A 25523-nucleotide genomic window follows, 5' to 3' on the forward strand; every position below is an offset into this window, starting at 1 on the left:
GAGGACGAGTAGTCAACAGTATCTCAAAAGAACCGGAGCAACAATCTCAACCTGTCTCCGTCACTTGTAATTAACTTATTCGCTTGAGATGCCTCAAAAGACACCAAGCCAGCGCATGTGACCAAAAATCAATAGACCTATTCACCGATTGTTCGGCCTATCAAGCACAAAATCTAACCCTTTAACTTCATCCAAGAGCCAGCTACCGCGAACCCACAATTTGGCTAGTCGAATTTGCATACCTCCGAAATCAGAGCGGTGCAGACTTGGCCAACTCGGAGCTTGACTTCGAAAGCGCACTGAGACAGTTCTCACGCCAGTACCACAGGCCCGCATACGTCGCTCCCGGACCAACCAGGACCTGCCCACAAACGACGGCCGCCACCGCTCTCCCCGCCTGCGCAGTCGAGATGTAACCCCTCCGCCGCATGCTCCAAATACTATAAAGAAGCCAAACCAAAACAGAAACGAAGCAAAGCAGCATGTCATACCGCCAAAAGTTGGACATGGCGGAGTCGAAGTCGTCCTGGCTCGAGATCCGCCCATGCGGCGGTGGGAGAACGAATCGAACGGCCTGTCTGAACGACATGTCCGGGTCGACGACAAGGTAGACGAAAACCGCTGCGTGGACGATGGCGGCGACGACGAACGTGGTCAGATACGCCGACCGGAGATGCTCCGTCTCTCTCTTGCTGTACATGGCCAGAGGCCCACCACCACGGTGGCTGCTGCCGAGTAGATGCGCAAGCGCCCATACGAGGGCGCAGGCAAGGACGGGGGCTGGCTGCCATGTGGCGATTGCGTTCTGAACGACGGCAGCGCTTCCGTACGGGAGGAACATCAGCGCGGTCGGGATCGCATAGCCAAGGACCACGGCGGGGACGATGGCTTTCGCGACGGCCTCGGGAACGGGGCGGCCGGACAGGTGCTCGTATGCCCTGTGGGAGGAAGTGAAGACGCTGACCAGGTAGTAGATGGGCGCAACCAAGCCGATGCCGCGCAGCTGGTACGCAGCGGTCCACAGTGACGGCCTTATAAGGAGTTAGCAAAAAATTCGTAATGGAAGGACGGGGGGGATCGGTGGCGCGTACCAGGCGAGTGGCGTCCGCTTGTTTCCGAGACGGTAGGCCTCGACGATCCATACGGTTGTGATGGGGAGCAGCATGCTGAGGAAATACACCACCATGATACGGAGCCCCGCGTCCGGCCCGGCAACGCCGCGAGCGAAGGCAAAGACAAGTGTTCGGAACCACTCATCGAGCAGGTGTACACCTGTGTACGTGGCCCGCAGCGGACTTCCTAAAAAGCGGAGCGGCTCGTCCGGAAGGGAGAGGGCGAGAGCGACCTTGGCAGTATAGGCCAGCGCTGCGAAGAAGCACGCAGCCGCAACAGCCGCGAGACGCCCGCCGCCCATCTGCTTCGCCGGCAGCTCGTCGTGGTACGGAATCCAGCGAGGACGCTCGGGCAGGGGCAGCATTTCGAGCCGGACGCCGGCCGAGATGACGTCCGCAAACCGCGACATCGCAGTCTCTCTTTCCAAGCGCGGCAGGATCCAGCGCGCGAACAGGCCCAGAGCGGGCGTCTCCATGGCCTCGACTTTCTGCTGATCGTGTGCGTACGACACCACCTCCCATGCGCGGTTGTGACGCACGTTCTGCGTCTCGGAGAAGATGTGCTCGATGTCTGCTTGCGATAGCGCGGTCGGAGAGGACTTCAGTTGTCTGAAAAGGGCGTTTACGAAGGCCGCCGAGGTTTCGATGGCGCTGTTGCCGCCCTGGCCTGGGAGGGGATTGAGCTGGCCCCGGTCAGCAATGATTCGACTGTACTGTAGCCGTGCTGTTACCTTGTGCGCAGAGTCTCCGATTGTGATGACACGACCGAAATACCACTTCTTGAAGACGTACTCAGGGATTGCCGTCAAAACCGAGGATAGTTTGTTTTTGTAGATTTCGGAGAACCTGACATCCTCGTAGACTCGATCGTCCCGGTACCTCTTCACCAGCTCCTCCTCGTCTTCCTTGCTGTAGCGTGGGATCGCCCCGTGCTGCGTTTCAGGAAGGCGGGTGAAGACGAACCAATATACTCGACCTCCAGGACCGGTGATGACAAGGTAAGAGTAGTCCTTTCTAAGCACATTGAACGCGGTTTGGAGGGGCAATCCAGGCGTAGGCTTGGATATACCAAAAATGCAGTTGTACTTGGTGGGGACGTCTGAAGAAAAAGGTTACCCTCTAGCACCGCGAGGCTTCAGTGATGACATACCCGTCCGCTCCGATGCCGGAATGTAGCCCGGCTTTGCCGTCTCCGCAATGCGCCACATTTCACTTCTCACCGTGCTGTGGATGCCATCCGCTCCCACAACGATGTCGCCAAAGTGAGAAGATCCGTCTTTCAGCGTTACCCCGATCGAAGAAGCGCGTTGTGTCACCGTAGCGACACGCTTGTTCAGCAGTACCTTGGACTTGTCATTGATATTGTCGTAGAGAATCTGCAAGACTGCCTGACGGTCGACAAAGATGACCGGGTAGCCATGCCTAAAATACATTAGCTGCTTGAGAACTGAGCCTTAGGCGTCTCTCACCTCTCCTCGATGTGGTCGGACAGGTTCTCCGTCGTCAGCAGAGGCTTTCCGTCCGGTCCCACCAGAACGCCTCGCTCCAGCGGCTTGTCGATGAGCGCTCTAATGGGCTCGTAGCAACCCAGCTGGTCGAGGATGCGCAGCCCGTACGGCCACATGCCTATGCTGGCGCCCACCTGCGGCGCAATTTCCGAGTGTGCCTCTAGAAGCACGTAGTCGACGCCAATTCTTTCCAACATGTTGGCGAGAGTGAGGCCGGTGATCGAGCCTCCGACTATGATGACTTTCATTCTGGGCGCTTTTGGTGGCGGGATGTCGAGAGAAAATGCGATGCGGCGATTGGTGATGTTCTTCACAGTAAGAGGATTGAGCTTCCATTTAAGCAGGGCAACAACGGTTGCACGCTTCCATCAAGATAACTGCGGTGAATCCCCTCTTGCTTCCCGCGACCGAGCTGCTGGGATTCGGCTGGAGGCGGAATCACCACAGCCGTGAGCAATGCTCGTCCCTCCCAATTTTGGTCATGGAGGATACAACAGCCCATGGCCCTCAGGGATGTCTGCAAGAGGGTTGGTTTGTCATGTTTCGGCTCATGGCTGCCGGCTCTCGGCTGTCGGTTGGCGGCCGACGGGATTTGGCCGCCGCTTTCCGGCTTACCTATCAGCCTCTTGCCTCAGAAGCTCAGACGTGTGCCCCCTAATCAGCCTCGGGAATGTGCGAGCGTAAGTAGGTTCAATATATACTGCAACGTCTGCTGCTGGAATTCGTGAGGCAGGGACAGTGATCCAATTACGAAAAGAGTCCACCATGCAAGCAACTGAAAAACACGGCATCACGCTCTTCATCGACTTCAGGGTCGCCGTCGAGTCGATAGACACTTTCATCCAGCTCTTAACCGACGTTATCCAGAAAGCCAGCCAGGAGCCTGAGTTCCTTTCTTCGGACGTTCTGAGTGATCCACAGCAGCCGGGGCGTATTATCTTAGTCGAGAATTGGGCTGAGAGTGAGGTTTGGATGGAAGAGGTACTTCTAGTTTCCGCATCTATGATTAAGCTTACGGCCGGTGACTGATACGTAAGTTGCAGAATTTCTTCACGAAGCAATACATGAAAGATTACCATTCCGCGGTACAGCCCTTGCTCCTGCCTGGAAGCTCGAAGACGATCCTAAAGCGAGTCGGGAGGGATGTCGCGAAGGCAAAGAAGGGGTCATTTCAGCTAGTCTAATTGGCGATAGCTGAATCCTATCTACAACCGCATGTTTGCCAGTCTCCAATTGACAATATGTATTTTCAATTAGGCACATTAAATCCAGCCACCAGATGGATCCCACGAAAGGGGAAACAACGAGTCCCATCCCGAGAGCGCGATGAAATTGTCGTCAAGCGGCATGTTCTCTTCAATTGACAGGGGAAAATCGTTCGAAAACATGGATGTGACGTTATGATCGCTTCTTCGCTCTTGGGCCTTTTGCTCGATTGCAGTGAGAGTGACGCGCGACACTTTGTGAATCCATGCGGCAAAGTTCCAAGTTCCCTCCATTTCCGCAAGGCTTTCCATCAAGATCTCCACGAGCGCTTTTGCGTCAACAACCACAGGACATAGTGAGACGGCGACGGGTTCGTTCAGTCGGTTGAAGAGGATGGTGATGGTGTGAAATACGGCGGTCGTTCTATAGTAAGAGGGACGTTATTCATTAACCTTGAGTGCTCTGAGCTGGACCATTCTTTACTTACACCCATCCAGGACAAAATGGACAGAGCGCATGAGAGTTCAGATAGCTCATAACATTGCATATCTCATTTACTGTCGACGATAGCAGGTGCTGGTGGGATGAACGCTTCGTCCGGTCGTCGCACTTCAAAACTAGCTGGCGGTGATAGAAGAGGGAAGCGTATAGGAACTTCAGCCGAAGCAGCGGCGCGAGGATGAGTTCATGTCTTGTCATGCTCGAGGTGTCTTGTGTAGCCGATTCAGGGACATGTGGAACCTTCTTGTCGTAGAACTCCAGCTCGCTGGAGATAAAAATCAGATCACTGTCAGTCGGTTCGGCCCGCGCCGAATACAGCACTCTAAGGATGTTTCGCACTACGCTGTTTTAGCGAATTGGTAGTCAACGTCTCAAAGCACGTACAAATTTGTCCAAGTAGCGCAGATGTGACCATATAATCGATTTCCGTTGAGGAGTAGGCGAGCGCGCTCTCTGCAAACGTATTCTGCTCAGCGCGTGGCTCCTGTTCAATTGATTCGTCGGCAATGACTAGAGGTGCGCCAACGCCAGTAGCGACAGATGCATCGTATACCTGAGCACATTTGTGAGCGACATTGCCTTTTTCCAAAGTGCATTATAGACAAACAAAGTGCACAGAGAACACTTCAATACTCTGGATGGAGGGTGTACTCACCAAAAGAAGTACAGAGACACGGTTCCACAAGCTCCGCTTGTCTTCCGGAATCTGCATCGTACGAACCCTGGGGACGCGTCAGATAAGCGAAGAACAGGTGCCTGGAGAAGCTTACTGGCGAAATAGACCCATGGTCATCGCCACATTAGCAGCCCTACCAATCCAATACCTAGCATTTCGCTCCTGAGCCCATGTTTGCCAAGACTGGGAAAGCAACAGGTAACTTTGGATGAGGGTAATCTGGTCATACTCCAGGTCGAAGTCCGCAATGAGTCTGGCTTTTTCAAAAAACGATCGACTCATCTCGCTTTTTGACTGCCATTCGCCGCTTTCGACAAGACTGGCGTCTGCGAAATGGGACGCGATGAAGAAGATGCAATTCAAAAGGAGGGGCGAGCATGTTTTTGCGCTGCAGCTTTCTACAACCGCAGCCTTTTCCACGACTGGGATATGCGGATGCACGTAATCGAAGAACAGCCGGAGAAGAGAGTCTGCAACAAATGGTCGTGGCGTTTTGAAGACACCCTGATCAGCCAGGAAAATCCGTGTTGACGTGTTGCAGCGGGAAAGAAATTTTTCGGACCACGAAGAGTTTCGAGGAGCCGGTGAGATACGAAGTCCTAAATGACGGTTGTCGGCTCTCTTTTCAGGGCCAGAGATGATATTGAGCATGTGAGCAAGAGCACCCTTCTCATCGACATGCATGACGACATCACCGTGAGCTTGCGTAGAGTGAGGCACGTGGTCATGACATTGGCCAACGGCTCGATCAATATTATCGCTGGTAGCGGGGTCCATTGCGTCTTCGCTACGGCTGCTTGACTGCTGTCTGCCGGTTGCTGCAGACGAGCTGCTCTCAGCTGGCGCAATGCGAGCCGGCTGGCTTTCCTGATGCCTCTGGCTTTGGGTAAAACGTCCAGCATCAGTATCGGTCACCAAACCACGAGCATTGATCAACATACGGCCTTGGTTGTCGACGGCGGGAAGATCGGAGTGTGCATTGCAGATTCGCATTCTTGCACCTGGTGCAGGGGAATACGTTCAGAGCGTCGCATTTGACCTTCCGCGAGTGGCACATTGTGCACGCTCTTGTTGCCCTCTAGACGCAGTGGTAAGAACAGCAGTACTCGAGCGAATTATGACGCAAGAGCGCATACCTGCCGCGGGTGTCGGTCTTCAGGGCCGTCTCGGCCAGCGGCGGAGCTGTACATGGCGTCCGGTCCTTTTGGGTGAATTCATGCAACAGCCAGCGGAGGGAGAATGCACCGGCCAGCAAAGTCAAAGTGATGGCTCAGCGATTACTAAGCACTTCAGCACGGTAGTCTAAGCCCTAAAGCGTATAGGGCATGTCGATGATAGCGCTCGGTTGCGGTGACCCAGGTCCGCAGGACGGAATGCAGGCCAGCAAAGGCAGATATTTAGTTTAGTATATTGATTCTATACTGTAATTGTTTTAGATGAACCGCAAGATGGTATCTTCACTTTTTTATCCCTACCGTCCCAAAACGCCATTATGCTTTTAGAAGTGAACACGAACGATGCTGCTTAATCTTCGTGCATGACTGCCATGTCCAGCACTTCAGCTCTTGCGCGGCCTTTGGTCTGTCCACTGATGAACTCGCCCAGAGCACGGAAGGCCCCAGGCTCAACGAAGCCGGTGCATTCCCACTCGTCACCAAGGACATCCTGACCCTCAACCTCCTCAACGTAACTCAGAATGCGATCCTTGACGGTGCCTGTTGCCTTGTTGTCGTCACCATCGTCTCCGGGCTTTGGTGCAGACTTGACGGCCTGCTTGAGGATGTTGGTGGGGCAGGTGATGCGCAACCTCATGCGAGCACGGGCAACGGGAATGGGTTGGTAGGCAATGAGAGCCTTCATAGCATCCAGCGCCTGGGACTTTGCCGACTTGTTCGCGTTGACGCCAGTCCACTTGGGAAGATCCTTCTTCGAAACCTCCTTCCCTTCGCCGGTTTGCGGGGTCGAGGTGCCGCTGTCGGTGGCAGCCTGGGCTGTCTGCGAGCTCAGCTGGTCGAGGGCCTTTTCAATCATTCCCGTGGTGTAGACTCTCTTCGACTTGGGGTCGACGAGCTTGCCAGCAACGATGTCGATGACCTCGGCGTGCACGCGCTCCAGCTGGGCGTTGCGCTCCTTCTCACCAACCTGCAGCTCGCCCTTCTTCAGGATCTCGAGGATAATGTCGTCGCGCGACTTGTCGGCGCCGAAGGCCTTGGCCAGGTCCTGCTGGTTGGCCGTCTGGCCCTTGCTGACGTTCATGTAGACGTTGGGGATTTGGAGGACGTTGTCGAGGTCCTGCTCGACGCCGCTGCGCCATTCCAGGACCTTGTTCTTGTAGCATGCTATCTCGAAGCGCTTCTTGCCTGGGAGCGGGGGTTAGCGGCGGCGGGCGCATCGCGGGCGGCGGAGATCAATACCCTTTTTCATGCGCACCAACGAGACGTTGGTGAGCGAGATCTTATTGACGGGCTGGGAGCTGGTCAGCGGGAGTGCATGGACGCGCGAATAATCTCAAAACACGTACAGTCTTGATGATAGGCATTTTGCGAGCGGAGAGCGGCGGTGTTGCGGCGTGAGCTGAGCAGGCAGGCAGACAACTTTTCGACTCCAATCGAGTCAGAGGCGGCCGCTTCTGACGTCAATTATTAAGCGGCGCGCCAGGCCCAAGGCGGATAAGCGGCAACCCTTATCAAAGCGCACTGGCTCCACTCACGCGGGCATGCGCACGGTTGGTCCACGGGCCCGTCACTCCCCCAACCGGGCTCCGCGCCAGCGCCAGGCACCGCCGACAGCTCATCTAGCTCTCCTCCCCAGCTCTTCCTCCCTCCCCCGAACACCTCTCTCTGGGACCATTCCATCCCGTCCATCACACTCCATCCTCTCTTGCTCCATCACCCTTCTATCCCACACAGATTCGAGCTGTGTGCGCAGCTTTGATAGCTCCCGCCAGCTTCCTCGTGTGTCGTCATAGCAAGCACCATGAAGGCTGCAGCATCCGCGCTGCTCCTGGGCGCCGCCTCAACGGCCCTGGCTGAGCAACAGGTCTTCCAGATGCCCAGGCCCCTCGCCGAAGCTGCCGATGCCTGGTCCAAGCCGCTGCACAACCTTGAGGATGCTCTCAAGTCGCTTACGGGCGAGGCGAAGCAGCTCTGGGACGAGGTGGCGATGATGTTCCCCGAGGCCATCGACAGCGCCAACTTCTTCTCCACCCCGAAGCCGCACAACCGCAAGCATGACAGCGAGTGGGACCACATTCTGAAGGGTGCCGACGTGCAGTCGGTCTGGGTCGAGAACGCCCAGGGCCAGAAGGAGCGGGACGTCGAGGGCAAGCTCGAGCAGTTCAGCTTGCGCACCAAGAAGGTCGACCCCAAGTCCCTCGGCGTCGATGATGTCAAGCAGTACAGCGGCTACCTTGACAACGACGAGGACGACAAGCACCTGTTCTACTGTAAGTCACGCGATGCCATCTCCCGCCTCCTTGGTTTCTCTAACACGAAGCGTTACAGGGTTCTTCGAGTCTCGCAATGACCCCAAGAACGACCCCATCGTCCTTTGGCTCAACGGCGGCCCCGGCTGCTCGTCGTTGACCGGTCTCTTCATGGAGCTCGGCCCGGCGTCCATCACCAAGGACACCAAGGTCAAGTACAACCCGTACTCGTGGAACGCCAACGCTTCCGTCATCTTCCTCGACCAGCCCGTCAACGTGGGCTACTCGTACAGCGGTGGCTCCGTCAGCAACACGGTCGCTGCCGGCAAGGACGTCTACGCCTTGCTCACCCTCTTCTTCAAGCAGTTCCCCGAGTATGCTTCTCAGGACTTCCACATTGCCGGTGAATCGTACGCCGGCCACTACATTCCCGTCTTTGCTTCGGAGATTCTCTCGCACAAGAAGCGCAACATCAACCTCAAGTCTATCCTCATTGGCAACGGTCTCACCGATGGCCTGACCCAGTACGAGTACTACAGGCCCATGGCCTGCGGTGATGGTGGCTGGCCCGCCGTTCTGAGCGAGGGCGAGTGCCAGGCCATGGACAACGCCCTCCCTCGCTGCCAGTCCCTCATCCAGAGCTGCTACAACTCTGAGAGCGTCTGGTCTTGCGTCCCTGCTTCCATCTACTGCAACAACGCCATGATCGGCCCCTACCAGCGCACCGGCCAGAACGTCTACGACGTCCGCGGCAAGTGCGAGGACAGCAGCAACCTCTGCTACTCTGAGCTCGGCTGGATCGCCAAGTACCTCAACCAGGACCACGTCATGAAGGCTCTCGGTGCCGAGGTGTCGAGCTACGACAGCTGCAACATGGACATCAACCGCAACTTCTTGTTCCAGGGCGACTGGATGCAGCCCTTCCACCGCCTCGTCCCCGGCATCCTCGAGCAGATCCCTGTCCTCATCTACGCCGGTGACGCCGACTTCATCTGCAACTGGCTCGGCAACAAGGCCTGGTCCGAGGCGCTCGAGTGGCCTGGCCAGAAGGCCTACGCTCCTCTTCCTCTCGAGGACCTCAAGCTCGGCGGCGACGGCAAGAAGATCGGTGATGTCAAGAGCTCTGGCAACTTCACCTTCATGCGTCTGCACGCCGGTGGCCACATGGTTCCTTATGACCAGCCCGAGGCCAGCTTGGACATGCTCAACCGCTGGCTCGGCGGTGAGTGGATCGAGAACTAAGTTTCTTGATCTCTCTTGGCAACTTGAATTGAGCTAGAGAATATCGTCTCGCTCAGATTGTAACGATTAGGATTTTTGAGACAGGTATGCGTGAGAACGCATGTAGATATCTCATTATGGGATAAGGTGGTAACGGTTTCATGGGATATACAACTGTAAACGCTAGTTGGGGCGGCGCAGTTTAGAAATCTGATTTTTTGTTGAATGATGTTATTCACTTGCAAGTGCGTGCCTGGACAAGGTTGACTCGTTGTAACACGTGCATTCTCCGAGAAGTCCGTTCTTTGTGCAACACTGGTCTAACGTTCTCCGCAGCTCGCTTCCTTTCAGACGTTCTCCAATAGAGAGCATTCCGGTTACGATCGTGTTCTCCACCCACGCACCCATCAGGCAAAATCCTGGTTAGACGTGGGATCTCATCATGCAAGCCACGGTCACACACATACTACCCCCCGGCTTCTTCAACCCCGCAAGCCACCAATCGCAGTCATGCCACTGTGAACGCGCCATTTTGCCCGCGCGGGGCTGGCCGGTTTTGATTAGTAGAGGGAGGGAAAATGTGGCGTTGTTGGTCCTTTATAAGAGTGGTCGGTGGTCTTGCTTCTTATCTGAGTTTAATGTTTCCCCGTCCGTCTCTTACGGCTGATCTACTTTTCGAAGGTTCTGTTTTGTATTTGTCTGGCATACTCGAGAGAAAGCATTTGATTTCTACTCTACTCTAATTCGTGTCTTGCAACCTCGGGTCAGACTGCTTATCGTCTTTGCATGCAGTATGGTCGCATGCCTGCTACCTCGACGTTGAAGAGTATAAGAAAAGAGAAGGATTACCATTTATGGGAGGAAATGAAAAAGGCGAACAATGTCGACCACTTCACCGCCAACACCACCGCCATCTTGCACCACCCCGCAGCCGCCCACCCCTGCCGCGCGGGCAGATGACTCGCTAGGCTCGACTGTCACGAGACCGTATGGCAGCAGCAACAACAGCAGTATCAATAGAAGCGATGATGGCAGAAACAGTCCATCACAAGAAACGAACAAGCCACCACTCCTATATGAGGACTCCTATGGGGAATCCAGCCATAATGCGCGCGCTTCTTCCTGGCCGTCCCCGCCTCCCCCCTCTTTGATCGCAACCACCCCTCCCCAAACACCACAAACCAGCAACAATGCAGCCGACAACGACGACTTCTTCGCCCGCAACAAGCTGTCCAAGCTCGACAAGCTCATGTGCGACGACATCGCGCAGAGCCTGCTGGCCGCGCAGGGCTACGAGCGGTCTTCTCCTCCCCGCTACGCGTGGCAGGGGTGGTGCAGTTATTCGGTCCTGCTCACGCAGACCAAAAACGACACCACTGACCGAAATGGCAGCGGAAAGCGAGCGACGGACATCCTCCTCCAATTCCGTCCCCCCCGCCACGCCGTCGATTCGAAGGTGCTGGCGCTCGCCCGCGCTGTTTATGGCGATGAGCGCGTGCCGCGGTTGGTGTATGCGGCGGACGTGCTGCTTTGGCCGCGCGCGGTGCCGCCGGCGAGGGAGCTGTTTTTCTCCTCCGCGGCGAAGGGGAGGGAGGGGAGGAGGGAGGAGGTCATGGCGATGGATCGGTTGTGTGTGACGGCGACGACGTTGTTGCCTGGGGTGCCGTATGCGGTTGTGCAGCCGGGAAGGTCGGGGTGGAGGAGGGGGAGGGGGGCGGGGGAACGGGGGAGGGGAAAGAAGGCGGTTTTGACAAGGGAGGAGTTGGGGTGGCAGAGGGAGGTGGTGAGGGGCTTTGCGGGGTTCGTGGCGAGGGGGTGGAGGGGGGGTGGTGGTGCTGATGGGGTGGTTCATGGGTTCGAGGAGCATGCTTCCTCGCAGCAGACGCCGGTGTCAGTCTCTTCGCTCATGAAGGCGAGTGGCGGGGGCTCGTCCCTGTGCGACCGCATCCCGGCGAAGCTCGCGCAGCTCTGTGAGCAGCTCCCGACGCTCGCGCTGAGGGAGAGGGCGGAGGGCGTGCGGAAGAAGTACGCGGAGATGGGGTTGGATCACTGTACTGGTGGTGATAACTGCAGCAGCAATCCTCGCCTTCCCATGCTCCCTCTCACCCTCAACCACGGCGACCTCGTCCCGGGAAACATCCTCGTCGACCGCGCGACGGGCCAGCTAACGGGCGTCGTCGACTGGGCCGAGGCCGAGGTCGGCTGGTGGGGGTTGCCGCTGTACGGCGTCGAGTTCTTGCTGGGGTTCGTGGAGAGCCGTCGCCACCGTCGATCACCGGGGAGAGAGGAGAAGAACGACATGGAAGAGGAGGCTGGGGATGCTGGTGATACACCTGGCGTGGCCTGGGGCGCAGAAGCGAAAGGTGGTGGCGGTGGCGGCACATCGGGCGGGTCGGAAGGGACGACGAGGGCGTTTGAGTGGACGTACTATGCGCAGGCGGAGGAGCTGCGGGGGCTGTTTTGGGAAGAGGTGGAGAGGGAGATTGGCGGGGTGTTCGGAGAGCTGGAAGTGCGGCGGGCGGTGGAGGTGGTGAGGGATGTGGGCGTGTTGTTGTGGTTCGGGTTCGCGTGGGATGATGGGAAGGTGGATCGGGTGGTTGATGAGGTGGATGATCCAAGGGAGGTTTTGTTGTTGGAGACGTTTTTGGGCGTGGGTGCGTATGGGGGGATAGCTGAGTGGGAGAAGGCAAGGCTGTAGAGGTGTTGGTGTTGGTATTGAAGACTTGTCGCTTTGTGAGATGGCACAGTGACCAATAGTTGCGTTAACTGGGGATCTTTGTTCAGAAGGTTTGTCATGTTTGCTATTGGGAAGTATCCAGTCACAGGTTATTGAACGGTGCTCGACTCGGGGAAGTATAGAGGAGTACTGCAGCCGATGACAGAGCGAGGAATCATATAAGTACGCCTCGGTTATTTTTTTTTTTTCATATTTACAGCCGGATGATGGCTTCAACTACCTATGGTATGAGCGAAAGATAGCTGGTAGATCCAAGTGTGTGATGTGGTCCTAGCTCGCAACGATTAGCAGATTATAGTGCACACACTCTAATCGAACGTAGAGCCTTCATACGAAGACGAGTCATTTCGATGTCCTGGCCGGAGCTCGTTTCCCGTCGCGCTTTTTCGGATTGGGGGCCGGGGCGAACAAGTCAAGTTCATGAGCACCTGATGGGATGTTGGCAGTTTCCTAGCCAGGTTTGGGAGGTAGAAAGAGCAGAGATGGATCGACAGATAAGTCGTCAATGGCGCATCTGACATAAGCAAGTCACACACTACTGGCATCACGAGGTCTACGGAGTCGGGCCTCTTACTTAGCCATATGTTTTTTTTGTTTGCAGCAATTCATAAATTGACTTCAGTATAACCGAATCGACGGAAACCAGCCTCAGTGTGGCAATATTGGACGAAGAGGCTGTGGCAGTGACACTGTACAGGCACCCGGCGACAGGGATCAGCGGGTGATGGTTCCCCCGTGACCGTGCGTCTTGTCCCTGGAGATCACCCGCTGCGCCTTGCGGGGCGCGCAGCTTTCGGCGTGTGACCACCCCTAACTCTCAGCGCTCCGCCTCGGCGACCAGGCGCATCCCCGACATGACCGCATCATTCGCCGCCAAGGGAGGAGCGGCCAAGCTCCGGGCTGCAGGTGCTAGAGCAGTAGCCAACCACTGGCGCTTGCCGCGTCCCACACCACAGTATGTCATAGCTCCAACGCCGAGAGCTCCACAGCCCTGCTTCAGCGCAAGGCACATCAAACACTTGCCGCCCGCCTAGTTGCCTTGGCCAAATACAAATCCGTCTCTGCCTGCTGCCTCCCTGACCCGTCAATCTGACGCACTTCCCATCTGACCAAAAATCTGTGGTTCCTGAGGCCCATCGTGCGCACCTGACAGCCCACCATCTCCAACAAACAAAAGGGGAAGATATCATGGCCCTCGACTACGCCCGCGATGCCTTCTGGCAAACGCTGGGCTACATCGCAGAAGAGACGGAAAACGACCGCGAATTGAGGACAGCCGGCAACTTCGCCGCCTTCGAAAAGACCATGCCGCACATCCCCATCAGCCGTCTGCGCGACATCTCGGTCGTCGACAACGTGTCGTCGTACCTGGGCAAGCGCAATCCACTCGCGCGCCCCGTTGACCCTGACAAGCACGTCATCTGGCTGCAGGACAACACGGCCTACCGCCCCAAAGACAAGAAGAACGTCTGGGAAGCCGAGTTCGTCTGCGCCTACTTCGTCAAGAACAGCGGCAAGGACTGGGGCCGCGTCGTCGCCGACATCGCCGAGAAAGCAGGCCTGGGGTCGGGCCACGAGGCCGAGCGCACCATCGCGCGGCGCCTGGAGCCGTGGATGGACGCCATCCTGCCCGCGCGCACTGTCAAGATCCAAATCGGCAACGACGACAGCGACGAGACGGCCATCGAAACCCTCGGCCCCAGCGACCGCAGCGGCGTCAGCAAAACCCTCATCCGCACCACCGGCCATCACGCCGACGGCGACACCGTCACCTCGCGCGCGCTCCACCACGTCGGCACCCGCCACATGACGACGACCTTCGCCGAGCCCACCGGCTGGGCCGTCCTCTCCGACGTCGACGACACGATCAAAATCACCCAGACCCCCTCCCCCACCGGCATCCTCCGCAGCACCTTCGTCGACGAGCCGACGCCTGTCGCTGGCATGCCGGAGCTCTACGCGCACATCCAGCGCGCCCTCGCCCACCCGCCGTTCTGGTACCTCAGCGCGTCCCCGTACAACCTGTATCCTTTCCTCCGCGAGTTCCGCGCGCAACACTACCCCGATGGGCCCTTGTTGCTGCGCAACGCGTCGTGGATGGACCTCGCCGGCTTCCTTATCGCGCTGACGGCGGGGACGCAGGCGTACAAGACGGCGCGGATGCGCGAGCTGCATCGCATGTTTCCGGGGAGGAAGTTCGTGCTTATTGGGGATAGCACGCAGAGCGATCCTGAGGCGTATGGGGAGGTGGCGCGAGAGTTTCCGGGGTGGGTGGGCGCGATTTTTATAAGGCGCGTTACGGGCGTTGCGGAGATTGATCGGACGAGTAAGAATACGAAGGAGCGGTTTGAGAGGGCGTTTGAGGGGCTGGAGAAGGCGGGGGTGGTGTGGAGGGTGTTTGATGAGCCGGGGGAGGTGTATAGGGAGATTGAGCGGTTGGTGGGGAGGTGAGGGCGGGTTGGAGGGTTGGACGCGCTGCTATTTTCGTTCAGGTGTTCTTCTCGGGGGTCTCGATCCACGTATTGTTTTCCTTTACTTCTATTAGCTTCTGGACAGGGAGTTTGCGGGTTGCTCGAGCTCTGCTGTGTTTGCGCCACTGTTCCTTTTTACCGCTGTTGGTGTTTTTTCTTTCTCTTTCCCCCTTCAAGCATTGGATACCACGGCAGTCGATTTTAGAGGAGGAGGGGCAAGAACGACGAGGCTTTTATGGAGCTTTAACTCGAACGTTGGCCCTGCTGTATTTCTTACTGTTCTCGAGCATGTATGGACGTTTATTGAATTATGGCATGTCTAATGTTGGTGGGCTTACGTCTTGGAGTTTAGCCTTGCAATGCCTATTTCGTCTCACGCCGTTTCATGTGGTGCTTCGAACTACCTGCTGAAACTTGCTTGTATTTCATGCATATGGGATTCCCAACCCGCGCATTTCGTCTGTCAAGCGTCGACGGCGGCGGCGGGGATCTCAACTACTTAAGTAAAATTGTTTCAAAGACGCGCTCAAGATCAATCCAATCGCGAAGAAGAACCCATCCGATTCCCAGCCTGTACGAAAATGACCCTTCGCTGCCAAGGAGCATGACGTTAATAACTGGCGCTATTGGGATAGCGGCCCAACTATCCCCATGAGCCATGGTGCCCTTTCGCGGCTCGTCTGTCTTTTGGTACATTTTCTCAACGAGATCGCTCGCCTCTAGTTGGTGGTATACAAATGAAATAGCTACGCACTTGAAGACTCCAGCCTTCGGCCGGTCCTCCCGAAGGATTAATCCTCGCCCCCCTCCATAGAGCCGACCAATTAGCACGCCATGGTCACTGTGCTTGAAATCGCCATTGGGATCAACCCACACATGGGCGGATTGCGCCCGCGTGAGAAGCACTCCAGGTTGGAGCTGGGCAATTTTGGAGTCGTCCTGCTCAGTAAGGCCTGGGATGTCCAGCCCCGGGTATGTTGGGCTCCTAGAGCCTCCAGATCTGACTTCGCGCCAAAAGTCTCGCAGCGAGGGCCAACGTTGTCTGAGCTCTTTCTCACTGGTCTGAGTAGTATCGTCGGGCTGCAGCGGGGCGAAAGGCGAGGGGGAGTCGAAGGCCGAATATGACCATAAGATGGCCAGATAAAAACGGCGCCCGGGCATCTCGCTCGTGTCGAATTGATATTTGAACGCTTTGTCTTGGTATTCTTCGTCGATAAGCGTCGGTGTGGAGGGCTGCGAACTCGGAGCAATACGGGCCCACTTCACCAGAGGGACCATATAATGCGGGCTTACCACTCTCGGTATCTCCACCCCTCCCGCTACAGAAGCCCATGACCAGGTTGGAAGAAGTGGATTCAGGACTGGATCTCGACCGAGAGTATTCCGGAATACACGGACGCTAGGAGGAGGTCCGCCTTTGGACGGAGCCCACAGCAGTGCTTGGTCGAAATGCTGCTCTGGCAGGCCGTGAATATTTTTTTCGGGGCCCCCAAAGAGCGCCGTCATGATTCCAGAGAAGGCATTGTAGATGTCATAGTCATACGTAAGCCTTCTAGACGTGTAGCTCCGCAAGTACTTGCTGAATGTGAAAAAGGGGGTGGTCAACTCCAGATCTTTTGAAGACGTGAACTGGTCGAATTCGACAGAATAACTGAATTCTTCTCCACATTTCTCATATTGGATCCAAACTCCCGTAGAGGAGAAGTACACTTTGATCTTGGCGAGGGCGACTTCCTGAAGCGTCCATCCCCGCGTGCTCCATATCGAGCTAGAGATGTCTCCATCGAAGTCTGGCACGCTGGCAAGTTCGAAGTCGAGAAATGATTCTCGAGCTTGCAGCTTTCGTCGGGCCAAATGCATGCCAGAAAGTCCAGAGTGCACGCTTTCCCCACGGGCGGCCACGATTACGAGTGAGGCTGAAGAGTAGATGGCAGCCATGGAGGCTATTTGATTTGCCTTGTCCGCTGGGTCGTCTTGCTTGATACAGATCTGGTCAATCCAGAGGTACTTTTGACCAAGTTTTTGACAGGCTTGAAGAGCATCTGCGATAGTGTGAGGGGGATCGTAAAGGTCGGCCGCTGACCAGGTTTGGCCGACTCCCTTAGCGCTGCCCCACACGTAACTCAGTGCAGCGAAGGTGCCGGCAAAAGAGGGACCGACTGTGACACAAACCCTTTTCAGGACGTCTATAAGGCGAAAGTGTGAAGTGAGACGACCAATGGGGCTTGGTTTAATATTGGGCAGCGATACGCGTATGCGATCCCATAATATCTCCTCCCCTAAGGGTGCCTGCCGTATCTCTTCTAGCGCATACATAAGTGGTGCAGGATCTAAAAATCAAAGTGTCAGGAAAGACTCTCAACAGTTCTTCGTGGATAAATATACTTAAAGGACGAAGACTTTTGTACATAATGCCAACATCCTTTTTAAGTAGGTTACTGCTGACAGATAAAAAGCGAGCACTGGACCCATATCGAGTGATATTTAGCTTTGCAAAGGCGGGATTTGAGGATTGATTGCCTTCGGGTGCTTCCTGTCCATGTATCGATACCGTGTCCGCGACCAAGCGACAGAGACCGCAATTTTGACAACTTCTGATTGCTTCCAGGTCACCAAGATCCACTCTCAGCTCTAACGATAAGTATCTTCTAAAAGAGTCTGGCAGACAACTGAGGATGTGTTTCAGGCGGATATGCCGACAGAAATCGCAGAGCTGCGTTTCCGAATCGTCCGAAGGTATGCAGGTAGAACACTGTTCATGAAAAAACTGGTAGAGATCCAGCGGAGTCTCTTCGCTCATGAGGGAGTATTTCCCCACCAGCGAAAGTTGAAAAGTGGAGCAAAACATGCATCGTGTGTGGTCTCCCTGATCTGCTTCCGCAGAGCCGTGAGTTTTGCCGTGAGCATCCAACGAGTCGATCTCGGGGTTGGTCGTGTCCTGCGTAGGCCCAAAAGTTGATGAATCGGCGTTTCTGCTCATTTTGGAGGACGACTGGCTAAACAGAGTGCTATGCAAGGTAGTCTGCAATGAATGTGAGTTGGAAACTGGCTCTGGAAGGTCGCTCGCCAATGTACCGGTATTTGGACGTGAACTTGATGCTGAAAAGACCTCTGATTGAGTACTTTGATGCGTGAAGGTTGAGATGGATTTGATGCAACTCAGAGAAGACGAAGATACGAAGAGATTTTACCCCGCTTTCGTGTTACACAGAGACGGAAGGGCGGTGGGGAAAGTCGGGTCGCTTGTGGCTGTCGGGTAAGCAAGCTAAGATATAATCATTTATTCAAGCCTCGATGATGGCGGCGCACGACATCGTTGGGGAATGTATGCTTCCCTATCGCGAATACCACCCATCTCTTCTACTACCAACCTGCTGTGCCGCCGTGCCATCTCCACCCACCATCCTCAATCACCTAGGCGCCCTGGCTGCAGATGCCAAGATATTTTCCTTCTCAGCCAGTATAGGCATCAATCTGGCTACAATCAGGCATTCCCATCTTTCGCTTACACACCCAGCTCAAACTCTGTCTGGAGAGAAGTATAGAAGTTCATATACCACCGCCGGATGGTCTGATTCACCCCCTCGATTCAAGATGGAACTGTGGCTTGACTGACCAGTTGAAATGCTGAGTGGACAAGAGTAAAACATAATTATCGTTAATTTCATGTCTTTTGTCTATTTTTCTATGTTTTATTATACGTGCCAAAGGGAGTTCTGAGCAGTGTGGGAATTGGGAATGCGAACACAATTACTGTTGACACAGAGAAACCCAAGAGAATAGATTGAGCACTTCCGTAAGCTCCGTCACAGGCATCATCTCGTTTTGTGACCACTAACTCAACTTGAAGCACCGACAACTCGGACCTTTTCCAGCCCCTTTACCACATACTCCACACCCACCCCATAAACCATACCGTAACCGCCACCCAAAGCACCAAGGCCACACAGACCACCACAACCGTCCCCATCCCACAACCCTCCTCCACTCGTCCCCCACCGCGTTCATCCTTCCACAACTCCATCCACTCCTCTACCAAGCCCCTATAGTCATGCGGCCCGTATGACGAAAACACCTCCTTAACGAAACCACCCTTCCGCCACCTCGGCAGCCCGAGCTCAGCCAGCATCAAGTCGAACAGCGGCAGCGTGTCGAAGAAGAAGTCGGGCAGGACGCCGCCAAAGCCGGCCGGGTAGCGCCAGGCGCCGTACCGCGCGTGCAGGATGGCGTCGTACCTGACGCGAGCACTCATTTCTCGCATATCGCGCTGCTGCTGCTGATCGTCATGCAGCTTGACGTCGTCAGGTCCTTTCTCGACGGCCGGCGTGGACAGTTTCGGCGAGGGCGCCGCGTCAGGCTTCAGAGACGACGGCGAAGGGGGGATGGTGGAGGGCTCCAGATGCGGCAGGCGGTGGTCAAAGAAAGCGCAGAGCCAGAGTGCCTGCATCTCGGCGATGGTGGCGGTGACGGGGGTGCGGACGACGCCGGCGAAGGCGAGGGTGCGGGTGTGGATGCGGCGCGGGGGGATCATGAAGCGGTAGAGGGCGTACGCGCCGTCTAGCGTCTTTTTCCTCTGTTGATCCGTGCCGTATTTTGGTTCGGAAGTCTTTCTCAGGTGCGGTGGGCGTCCCTGTGGCGGCTGCTCTCGAAGTCCAGGCAACGCGGTCAGGACCTCCTCGTCTGCCCTCGCCACCAGCGCTGCCTCGTCTTCCTCCCCTACGACCTTCTCCTCCCGACCGCCAGCACCCGGCACCCCCAACTCCGCACTAATATCCACGCCCCCCCTCACCAACCGCACACTAGGCCTATACTCCCACCCCGCCGAACAAACCACCTCATCCACCTCCACCACCGTCTCCTCTTCTCCCCCCTCCCCCTTTTGCCCATCCCCTCCCGCAGACAACCTCACAGTTCTCCCCTCCATCCCCACCACCTCCCCCAACCTAACCTCGATCTTCCCCCGCCTCACCAACTCAAACACATCCGGCGCCCCGGGTCCCCAATTCAACAACCCCCGCCCCGTCCCCACCCAAAACGCATCGTGCCACGGCTTGAGCAACGCCGTCTGCGGATGCGCGTCCAGCCGCAGCGGCTCCTCGACGCCCTTGCGCTGCACGAGCTGCGCGTGGAAGGCGCGGACGAGGGCGCGGCCGGCCGGGGTGCGGTGGAGGAGGGTGCGGCAGAGGTGTTCGAAGTGGTTGAAGGATGGCGGCTGCCAGCGGGACGCCGAGGTCGAGGGGGAGGTCGAAGGGGAGGAAGGCGAGGGGGAGGGGGAGGGGGAGGGGCAAGAGGGGGAGGAGGGGTTCGCAGCGGCCCAGATGCATGGATTGAGAAACGTGACGGCGCGCGTCGTGATCAGCGCTTCGGACAGCAGCTTGAGCGGCGTGACGCGGGCGGGCGCGAGGAAGCAGGGACCGTGGCCGGAGGGCCGGATCAGCCAGATGACGCGGTTGCCGAGGGTGTGGGCGTGGTGGTGGGCGCAGTCGGCGGCGGACTTGTTGGCGGAGAGGATGAGGATGGTTTTCTTCTTTTCATTTTTCTTTTCGTCCGTGGTGGCTGGAGCTGACGACGGACAATGCTTCCCGAAGTCGCGGACGTGGTAGATGGGGCCGGTGAAGGCGGAGGTGTCGGCGTCGGCGCATTTGAGGAGGGAGGAGGGGGGCTTGGGGGTGCTGGTTAGGCCTGTCGCCAGGACGAGGATGCGGGCGTGGATTCTTTGCGGCCTCTTCTCTCCCTTCTCCTCCTCCTCCTCCCTCTTCCCCCCCTCCTCAACACTAACCACCCACCCCTCCGCCCCCAAGTCCTCCGCCTCCACCACCTTCCTTCCACACCTCACCCTCCCCACCAACCCCTTCTCCGCCGCATAGTCCTTCAGATACCGCCTTACGCTGTCGCCGGCGATGTGCTCGTCGGCGCGCACTTCGGGATAGCGCGGGTTTCCCAGCATGGGGTAGTCGGCGAACTCGAAGTGGCCGGCCTGGCTGTTGGTCTTGAGGCCCGGGTAGAGGCGCGATTGGGCCCAGACGCCACCGATGCTGGGGGCCGCATCGAGGATGAGGAGGGAGGCGGAGGGGTGCGTGGTGGTGTAGGTTGCGGCGAGGGAGAGGCCGTGGAAGCCGGCACCGACGATGAGGAGGTCGACGGTTTCGAGGGGCGTTGGGTCGGGCATTTTTGGGGGCTTTCTTTGATGAGTCTGGATTTGACGGTATGGGATATGCTGTAGTAATGATCTTGTGGACGTTTTTTGCGCTACGATGTTGTTGTGGGCTTTGGCTGTAAATAGGTCCCGATATTTTTAAAGTTCAGTCGCTAAGGCGATGAGACGGATGAATTTTCGCATGAGAAATGCGTAATTATTGATGCCAGACACGCGCGAATGTTGATTTCTTTCAATCTGAGGCGTGAGAAAGATATACGTCGTCTGAAATGCAGCGTGGGCAAATCAGTGACGCGGTACACCCTGGGACAAAGTTCTGATGCGACGTCAGAGAGAGTGTAGCATAAAATAAAATGTAATTCAAAAAGGCTTGGGTGGGATGACCATGAATCTTAATATGTACGAAGGAAAAATAATGACCCAGAAAAAGCATTCATCTCCACAAACGCAAGGGCAATCGCCGTGTTTTATGTGGTGGCTGGATGGATGTGATAAAGGAAAAGGGGGAAGCCATGAGCAGCCACAAGAGGTGAAATGCATTTTAGCAGAAGAAAATGGGACCAATTAGAAACATGGATGAATCTAGCACTCAGCTGAACTGCGAATAAGCTTTATCGCGCTTTGTGGGGCTGTTGGAGGCGTCGCCGAGCGCTATCGCGTGGCAAAAAGACGGTGGGAAAGATGAGCTGTTTTCGAGAACAGTTTAGGGAAGGCTTCCGCCCCCGGTTGATAGCGGGCAGAAGTGCGGAGGATTTATTGTGGGTCTGTGGTACCGAGGATACCTGGTGAGCTCCATCGCAGTTGTACCGGTGATGGTGACTTGCAAATAATGGAAAATGCGATAGAATGATCCAGATGCTTGTCCGATGGGATGGTTGTACTATTGAAACAGGGAGGCCTGTCAACGGTCTCGAGGAAGATCCCGGGCGGTCGTCGAGCATGATGCTTGTGTGGAGAACCCGGAGATCGCACAAATCACCTGCTGTATTTCGACGTCTGTCTGACAACGAAATGTTCGATGTTTATGAGCAACGGGATTTTGAAGGCTCTGCGGTGCGCTCAGCCGTGCAGACAAGCGATTAGTGAGGATCATATGCGCGCTAGCGACTGCCAGAGCTGCAAGCTGCACTACCGACAGCGGAAGGATCCCACGTTCCGCTGGCGCAACATTATTATTCCTGTCCTAGATTCTGCTTACTGCCCTTCGCCTATATTTAAAGGTCCTTTCCTTGTAGTAGATTCTGGCCCACGCCTTCGCGTGCGACTTCCCGGGTCCCCTCCCGCGCGGGCTGGCTGCTGCCTTCTAGTGCGCCGGGTTCCCGTTGTTGGCAGGAACGATCAACCAGGGGTGTAGGTATTTAGTGCTTTCTTCCGGGTAGTTCAATCCATCACCCGTTAATCTTCTCAGCTTCTCGCCTCAGCCAACGGCAGCGCCGTGTCCCCAAGATTCCCATGCGGGATATTCCATCCTGCCGCTTCTGCCCTTGCGGCTACAAAGTCCTATACCCAGGGGCTCGTAACACTCTCCAAGGTGAGAAAAACTACACAACGTGGACAATAAAGCATATAAACTCTAACCGCCACAGTCTAAACGTCTGTCAACGAAACTAGGTAGGCACTCCTCACGCGCTATCCTATGCACCACTGTTGCGTTGAATCCAGCAAAGAGCAACGTGCACACAAGTATTCGTCAAACGTTCCAGTGCACTCATCCAAATACATGGCCCAATTCTGTTCCCAAGCCTCTGCCGGTTCTTGCGAAACCCTGACATTGCACCAGTAATCGACGTACAGACACCCCTCCTCACCATCCGTATCTCGCACAGCGACCAGGATTCCCGGAATATCAGCTCGCGTGCCATCCGGCGGACGATGCAAAACAACCATAAGCGCCTGCGCGTCTGCCGCCCCGATCCGCTGCTGCAACCGCTCATCGTCCGTCACAGCCCAGCTGAGCTGGAAGCACGACCGCGTCCCCTCGTCCAGCACCAGGCACGGAGCCGTGAGCGGCGTACGCGCGACATGCAGGCGCAGTCCCGGGTACTCGACGAACAAACCGCGCTCGTCAAAATAGGCGGGTAGCGCTCCACTGTCCAAAACGGCGTACTCGTTCCCTTGAGAGGCCATGAATGAGGCGGGAGCCCATCGCCGACCAGGCGCTTCGAGGCGCGGGCCACTTGCAAAGATGATGCCCGGCGGGAAGAACTGCTGCAGCTCGAGAAACACGTCCATCCGCCGTTCCGGCGGCGCGTCGACCAGCGGGCCCAGGTCCAGACCAAGCAGGGCAGCGACGCAGATCAGTTCATCAGCCGCGCGGCTGGTGGTGCGCCACTGCAGCGCGCTCCACACGTGCGCGACGCGCTCAGCGCCGTCGATGCGCAGGAGGCGCCGCATCAGCAGGTTGAAGTTGATGACCTCCATGCCGACAATGTTCCACAGCTCGCGCGAGCGGTCGCGGATGTGCTGGAGTATCCAGACGCCGACCTCGCAGGCGCCGTCATCGCACCAGAAGTACAGGCGCTTGGCGAGGACGCCTTCCTGGAACGTCCAGAGGCGGCGCAGCCAGGAGCAGCAGGTGATGCGGATCAGGTGCTCTTCGTAGCGCTGCGCGGCGAAGGGCGGCTTCCACGTCAGCTGGCGGATCTGCCGGTCCAGGACGAGGACTTGGGTCGCGGCGGTGTAGGTGCGCGCCATGAGCTTGATGGCTTTGCCGCGGTGTGGTGGGCGGAGCGGGACGCAGATGGTGTCGAGCCAGAAGTGTAGGCGGCCGTTGTGCAGGCGGGAGGGTTGGCCGTCCTTGTCGTACAGGCAGACCTGCACCATGGCGCGCAGAGCGAAGAATTGGCAGCGCGGCAGGCTGTTGCGGTGCGGGTTCCCGAGCCCGTCGGCCCAGACGTGCGAGATGGCGACGTACGGAATGTCGGGCGTGGCGGCGACTAGGTCGACGTCTGCTTCGTCCATGGCCCGCACGGCTGGCAGCACCGATATGAGTGGGTATCCTCCGGCATCGAGGATGGCTAAGGCTTTCTCGATGGGGGGCTCCACGGACCCGCAGAGTCCGTCGCAGGTGTCGTAGTGCTGGGTGATGTAGGTGCCCTCGTCGACGTTGTCGGCGATGCATGTTTCCTCGCTGCAGCGCGAGTGGTCCTTGCTGTGCTCCAGCGCGTCCATCCGGTACGCGTAGTACACGGTCGCTGGCGTCAGAGTTTGCTCGAGCATCGACACGTGGTTTGGACAGCAGCCGCGGGCGAGCAGCCGGTCCTGGATCAGCCAACTCGCCGTCCGAAGGAGGATGTGGTCGGGTTGCTCGGCTACGTCCTTGTATATGTTCATGCGCGTGTAATCAAGAGTGCTGCCGAGCACCAGGATTGAGAGCATGATTTCGTCGCTGCCCGGCCAGCGGAAGCCCGATGTTGCGGACATGAAATTGAGCCTCTTGACGTGGGCTGCGGACTCTAGTAGGATCCGTCTGATGGCGTAGAGCTGGGACTCTGCCTGTTCTCTAGTCTTGGTATCTTTCTCTGCTTTCCACGTTTCCATATACTGCGGTAATAAATCGGTAGTCACCCAGTAGCTTCCATCTACGGCATCTTTGCGGATAAAGTCCTCGTGTCGCACCCGGACTTCTGCGGCACCGAGGACGTGATAGAGCACCCCGAAGAACAGCCATTCTTGTATGAACGCCATGGCTTCGTCACCGCTTCGGTCCTGCAGGTCTCCGAGCAGCAGCAGCTCAATGCTCCAGCCTACCTCTTCAGGGAAAGAACTGAAACTGTCTGCTGCTGCTTCGGGAGCTATCTGTCCGCAGTTGATGCGGATCGTCCCAGTGCATTTGAGAGGGACATCGATCGCGGGGTTTCCGCCTGCCAGAGGGGACGGTATGTGGTCCATTTTTGCGTTTGAATGGGCTGGGATGAGGTGACAAGGCTGAAGGTTGGGGGCTTATCATCAATTCTTACTAATCACGGCTGCATAGCGCTCGTTTCTTTAATGGAGAACGCTTACGGCTTTGGACAAGAAAAATAAATGAGGGCATTTAACGAAAGTCACAGTTTGTTTTTTTCCAAGGCACTGTTCTGCATGGACAAGCAATAAACCTGGGGTTTGCATAAATTTCTGTAACCGCAGGCACCTTCTACTAAGCTTCGGACTCGCTTGACAGGTCGGGTGAGCCGTAGGGCTTACCCTGAAGAAATAAGAGAGTGAGGAGAATTGTGCGATACAGAGTGAGTCGGTTATCTATCCATTGAGTTGAAATTGAGACTTTGAGTTTTCTAGAAGGTTAAAATGCTATCTAAGAAGCATGTAAATACAGTAGGAAGGTTGGTATAGTCTGTTTCAGGACTCTTAGCACCGGGCGCACGGACGTACTCGAGGAATACTAAGTTTTTGAGCGTCTTACTGAACTCCGATGTAGCGTTAAGGGAGAATTTCTATCGAAAAGATTTGACATTGTAGAAAAAAAAGCAGGCTCTATTATTGTTTTGAACCATTTGATTCTTCGTCGGAT

General features: G+C 56.4%; 8 protein-coding genes across 8 annotated transcripts; 3 read left to right on the forward strand and 5 right to left on the reverse strand.

Annotated features, from left to right (window-relative positions):
• Positions 1-250: 250 nt before the first annotated feature.
• LTHEOB_5247 (FAD binding domain containing protein) lies at positions 251-2868 on the reverse strand (the record flags this gene model as incomplete). The annotated part of the gene is made up of 6 exons (XM_035514371.1): positions 251-440; positions 492-1031; positions 1092-1795; positions 1844-2211; positions 2263-2534; positions 2582-2868. 6 exons carry the CDS (start codon positions 2866-2868, stop codon positions 251-253), a joined length of 2361 nt encoding a protein of 786 aa, XP_035374115.1.
• Positions 2869-3882: 1014 nt separating this feature from the next.
• LTHEOB_5248 (C6 transcription factor) lies at positions 3883-5114 on the reverse strand (the record flags this gene model as incomplete). The annotated part of the gene is made up of 5 exons (XM_035514372.1): positions 3883-4249; positions 4314-4665; positions 4712-4880; positions 4983-5049; positions 5098-5114. 5 exons carry the CDS (start codon positions 5112-5114, stop codon positions 3883-3885), a joined length of 972 nt encoding a protein of 323 aa, XP_035374116.1.
• Positions 5115-6527: 1413 nt separating this feature from the next.
• Positions 6528-7542, reverse strand: LTHEOB_5249 (uncharacterized protein; the record flags this gene model as incomplete). Its single annotated transcript, XM_035514373.1, has 3 exons — positions 6528-7363; positions 7418-7469; positions 7525-7542. The coding sequence occupies 3 exons, from the start codon at positions 7540-7542 to the stop codon at positions 6528-6530; spliced, it is 906 nt and encodes a 301-aa protein (XP_035374117.1).
• Positions 7543-7979: 437 nt separating this feature from the next.
• On the forward strand, positions 7980-9669 carry LTHEOB_5250 (Carboxypeptidase y; the record flags this gene model as incomplete). The annotated part of the gene is made up of 2 exons (XM_035514375.1): positions 7980-8448; positions 8507-9669. 2 exons carry the CDS (start codon positions 7980-7982, stop codon positions 9667-9669), a joined length of 1632 nt encoding a protein of 543 aa, XP_035374118.1.
• An 859-nt stretch (positions 9670-10528) lies between these two features.
• Positions 10529-12346, forward strand: LTHEOB_5251 (Protein kinase-like; the record flags this gene model as incomplete). Its single annotated transcript, XM_035514376.1, has 2 exons — positions 10529-11673; positions 11725-12346. The coding sequence occupies 2 exons, from the start codon at positions 10529-10531 to the stop codon at positions 12344-12346; spliced, it is 1767 nt and encodes a 588-aa protein (XP_035374119.1).
• A 1227-nt stretch (positions 12347-13573) lies between these two features.
• LTHEOB_5252 (Actin filament organization protein APP1) lies at positions 13574-14836 on the forward strand (the record flags this gene model as incomplete). The annotated part of the gene is made up of 1 exon (XM_035514377.1): positions 13574-14836. One exon carries the CDS (start codon positions 13574-13576, stop codon positions 14834-14836), a length of 1263 nt encoding a protein of 420 aa, XP_035374120.1.
• Positions 14837-18736: 3900 nt separating this feature from the next.
• LTHEOB_5253 (Flavin-binding monooxygenase-like protein) lies at positions 18737-21025 on the reverse strand (the record flags this gene model as incomplete). The annotated part of the gene is made up of 1 exon (XM_035514378.1): positions 18737-21025. The coding sequence occupies one exon, from the start codon at positions 21023-21025 to the stop codon at positions 18737-18739; it is 2289 nt and encodes a 762-aa protein (XP_035374121.1).
• A 1617-nt stretch (positions 21026-22642) lies between these two features.
• LTHEOB_5254 (Het domain protein) lies at positions 22643-24904 on the reverse strand (the record flags this gene model as incomplete). The annotated part of the gene is made up of 1 exon (XM_035514379.1): positions 22643-24904. The coding sequence occupies one exon, from the start codon at positions 24902-24904 to the stop codon at positions 22643-22645; it is 2262 nt and encodes a 753-aa protein (XP_035374122.1).
• Positions 24905-25523: the final 619 nt, after the last annotated feature.

The sequence above is a fragment of the Lasiodiplodia theobromae genome (assembly GCF_012971845.1).
Source record: "Lasiodiplodia theobromae strain AM2As chromosome Unknown scaffold_14, whole genome shotgun sequence".
In the NCBI taxonomy this organism is placed as follows: domain Eukaryota; kingdom Fungi; phylum Ascomycota; class Dothideomycetes; order Botryosphaeriales; family Botryosphaeriaceae; genus Lasiodiplodia; species Lasiodiplodia theobromae.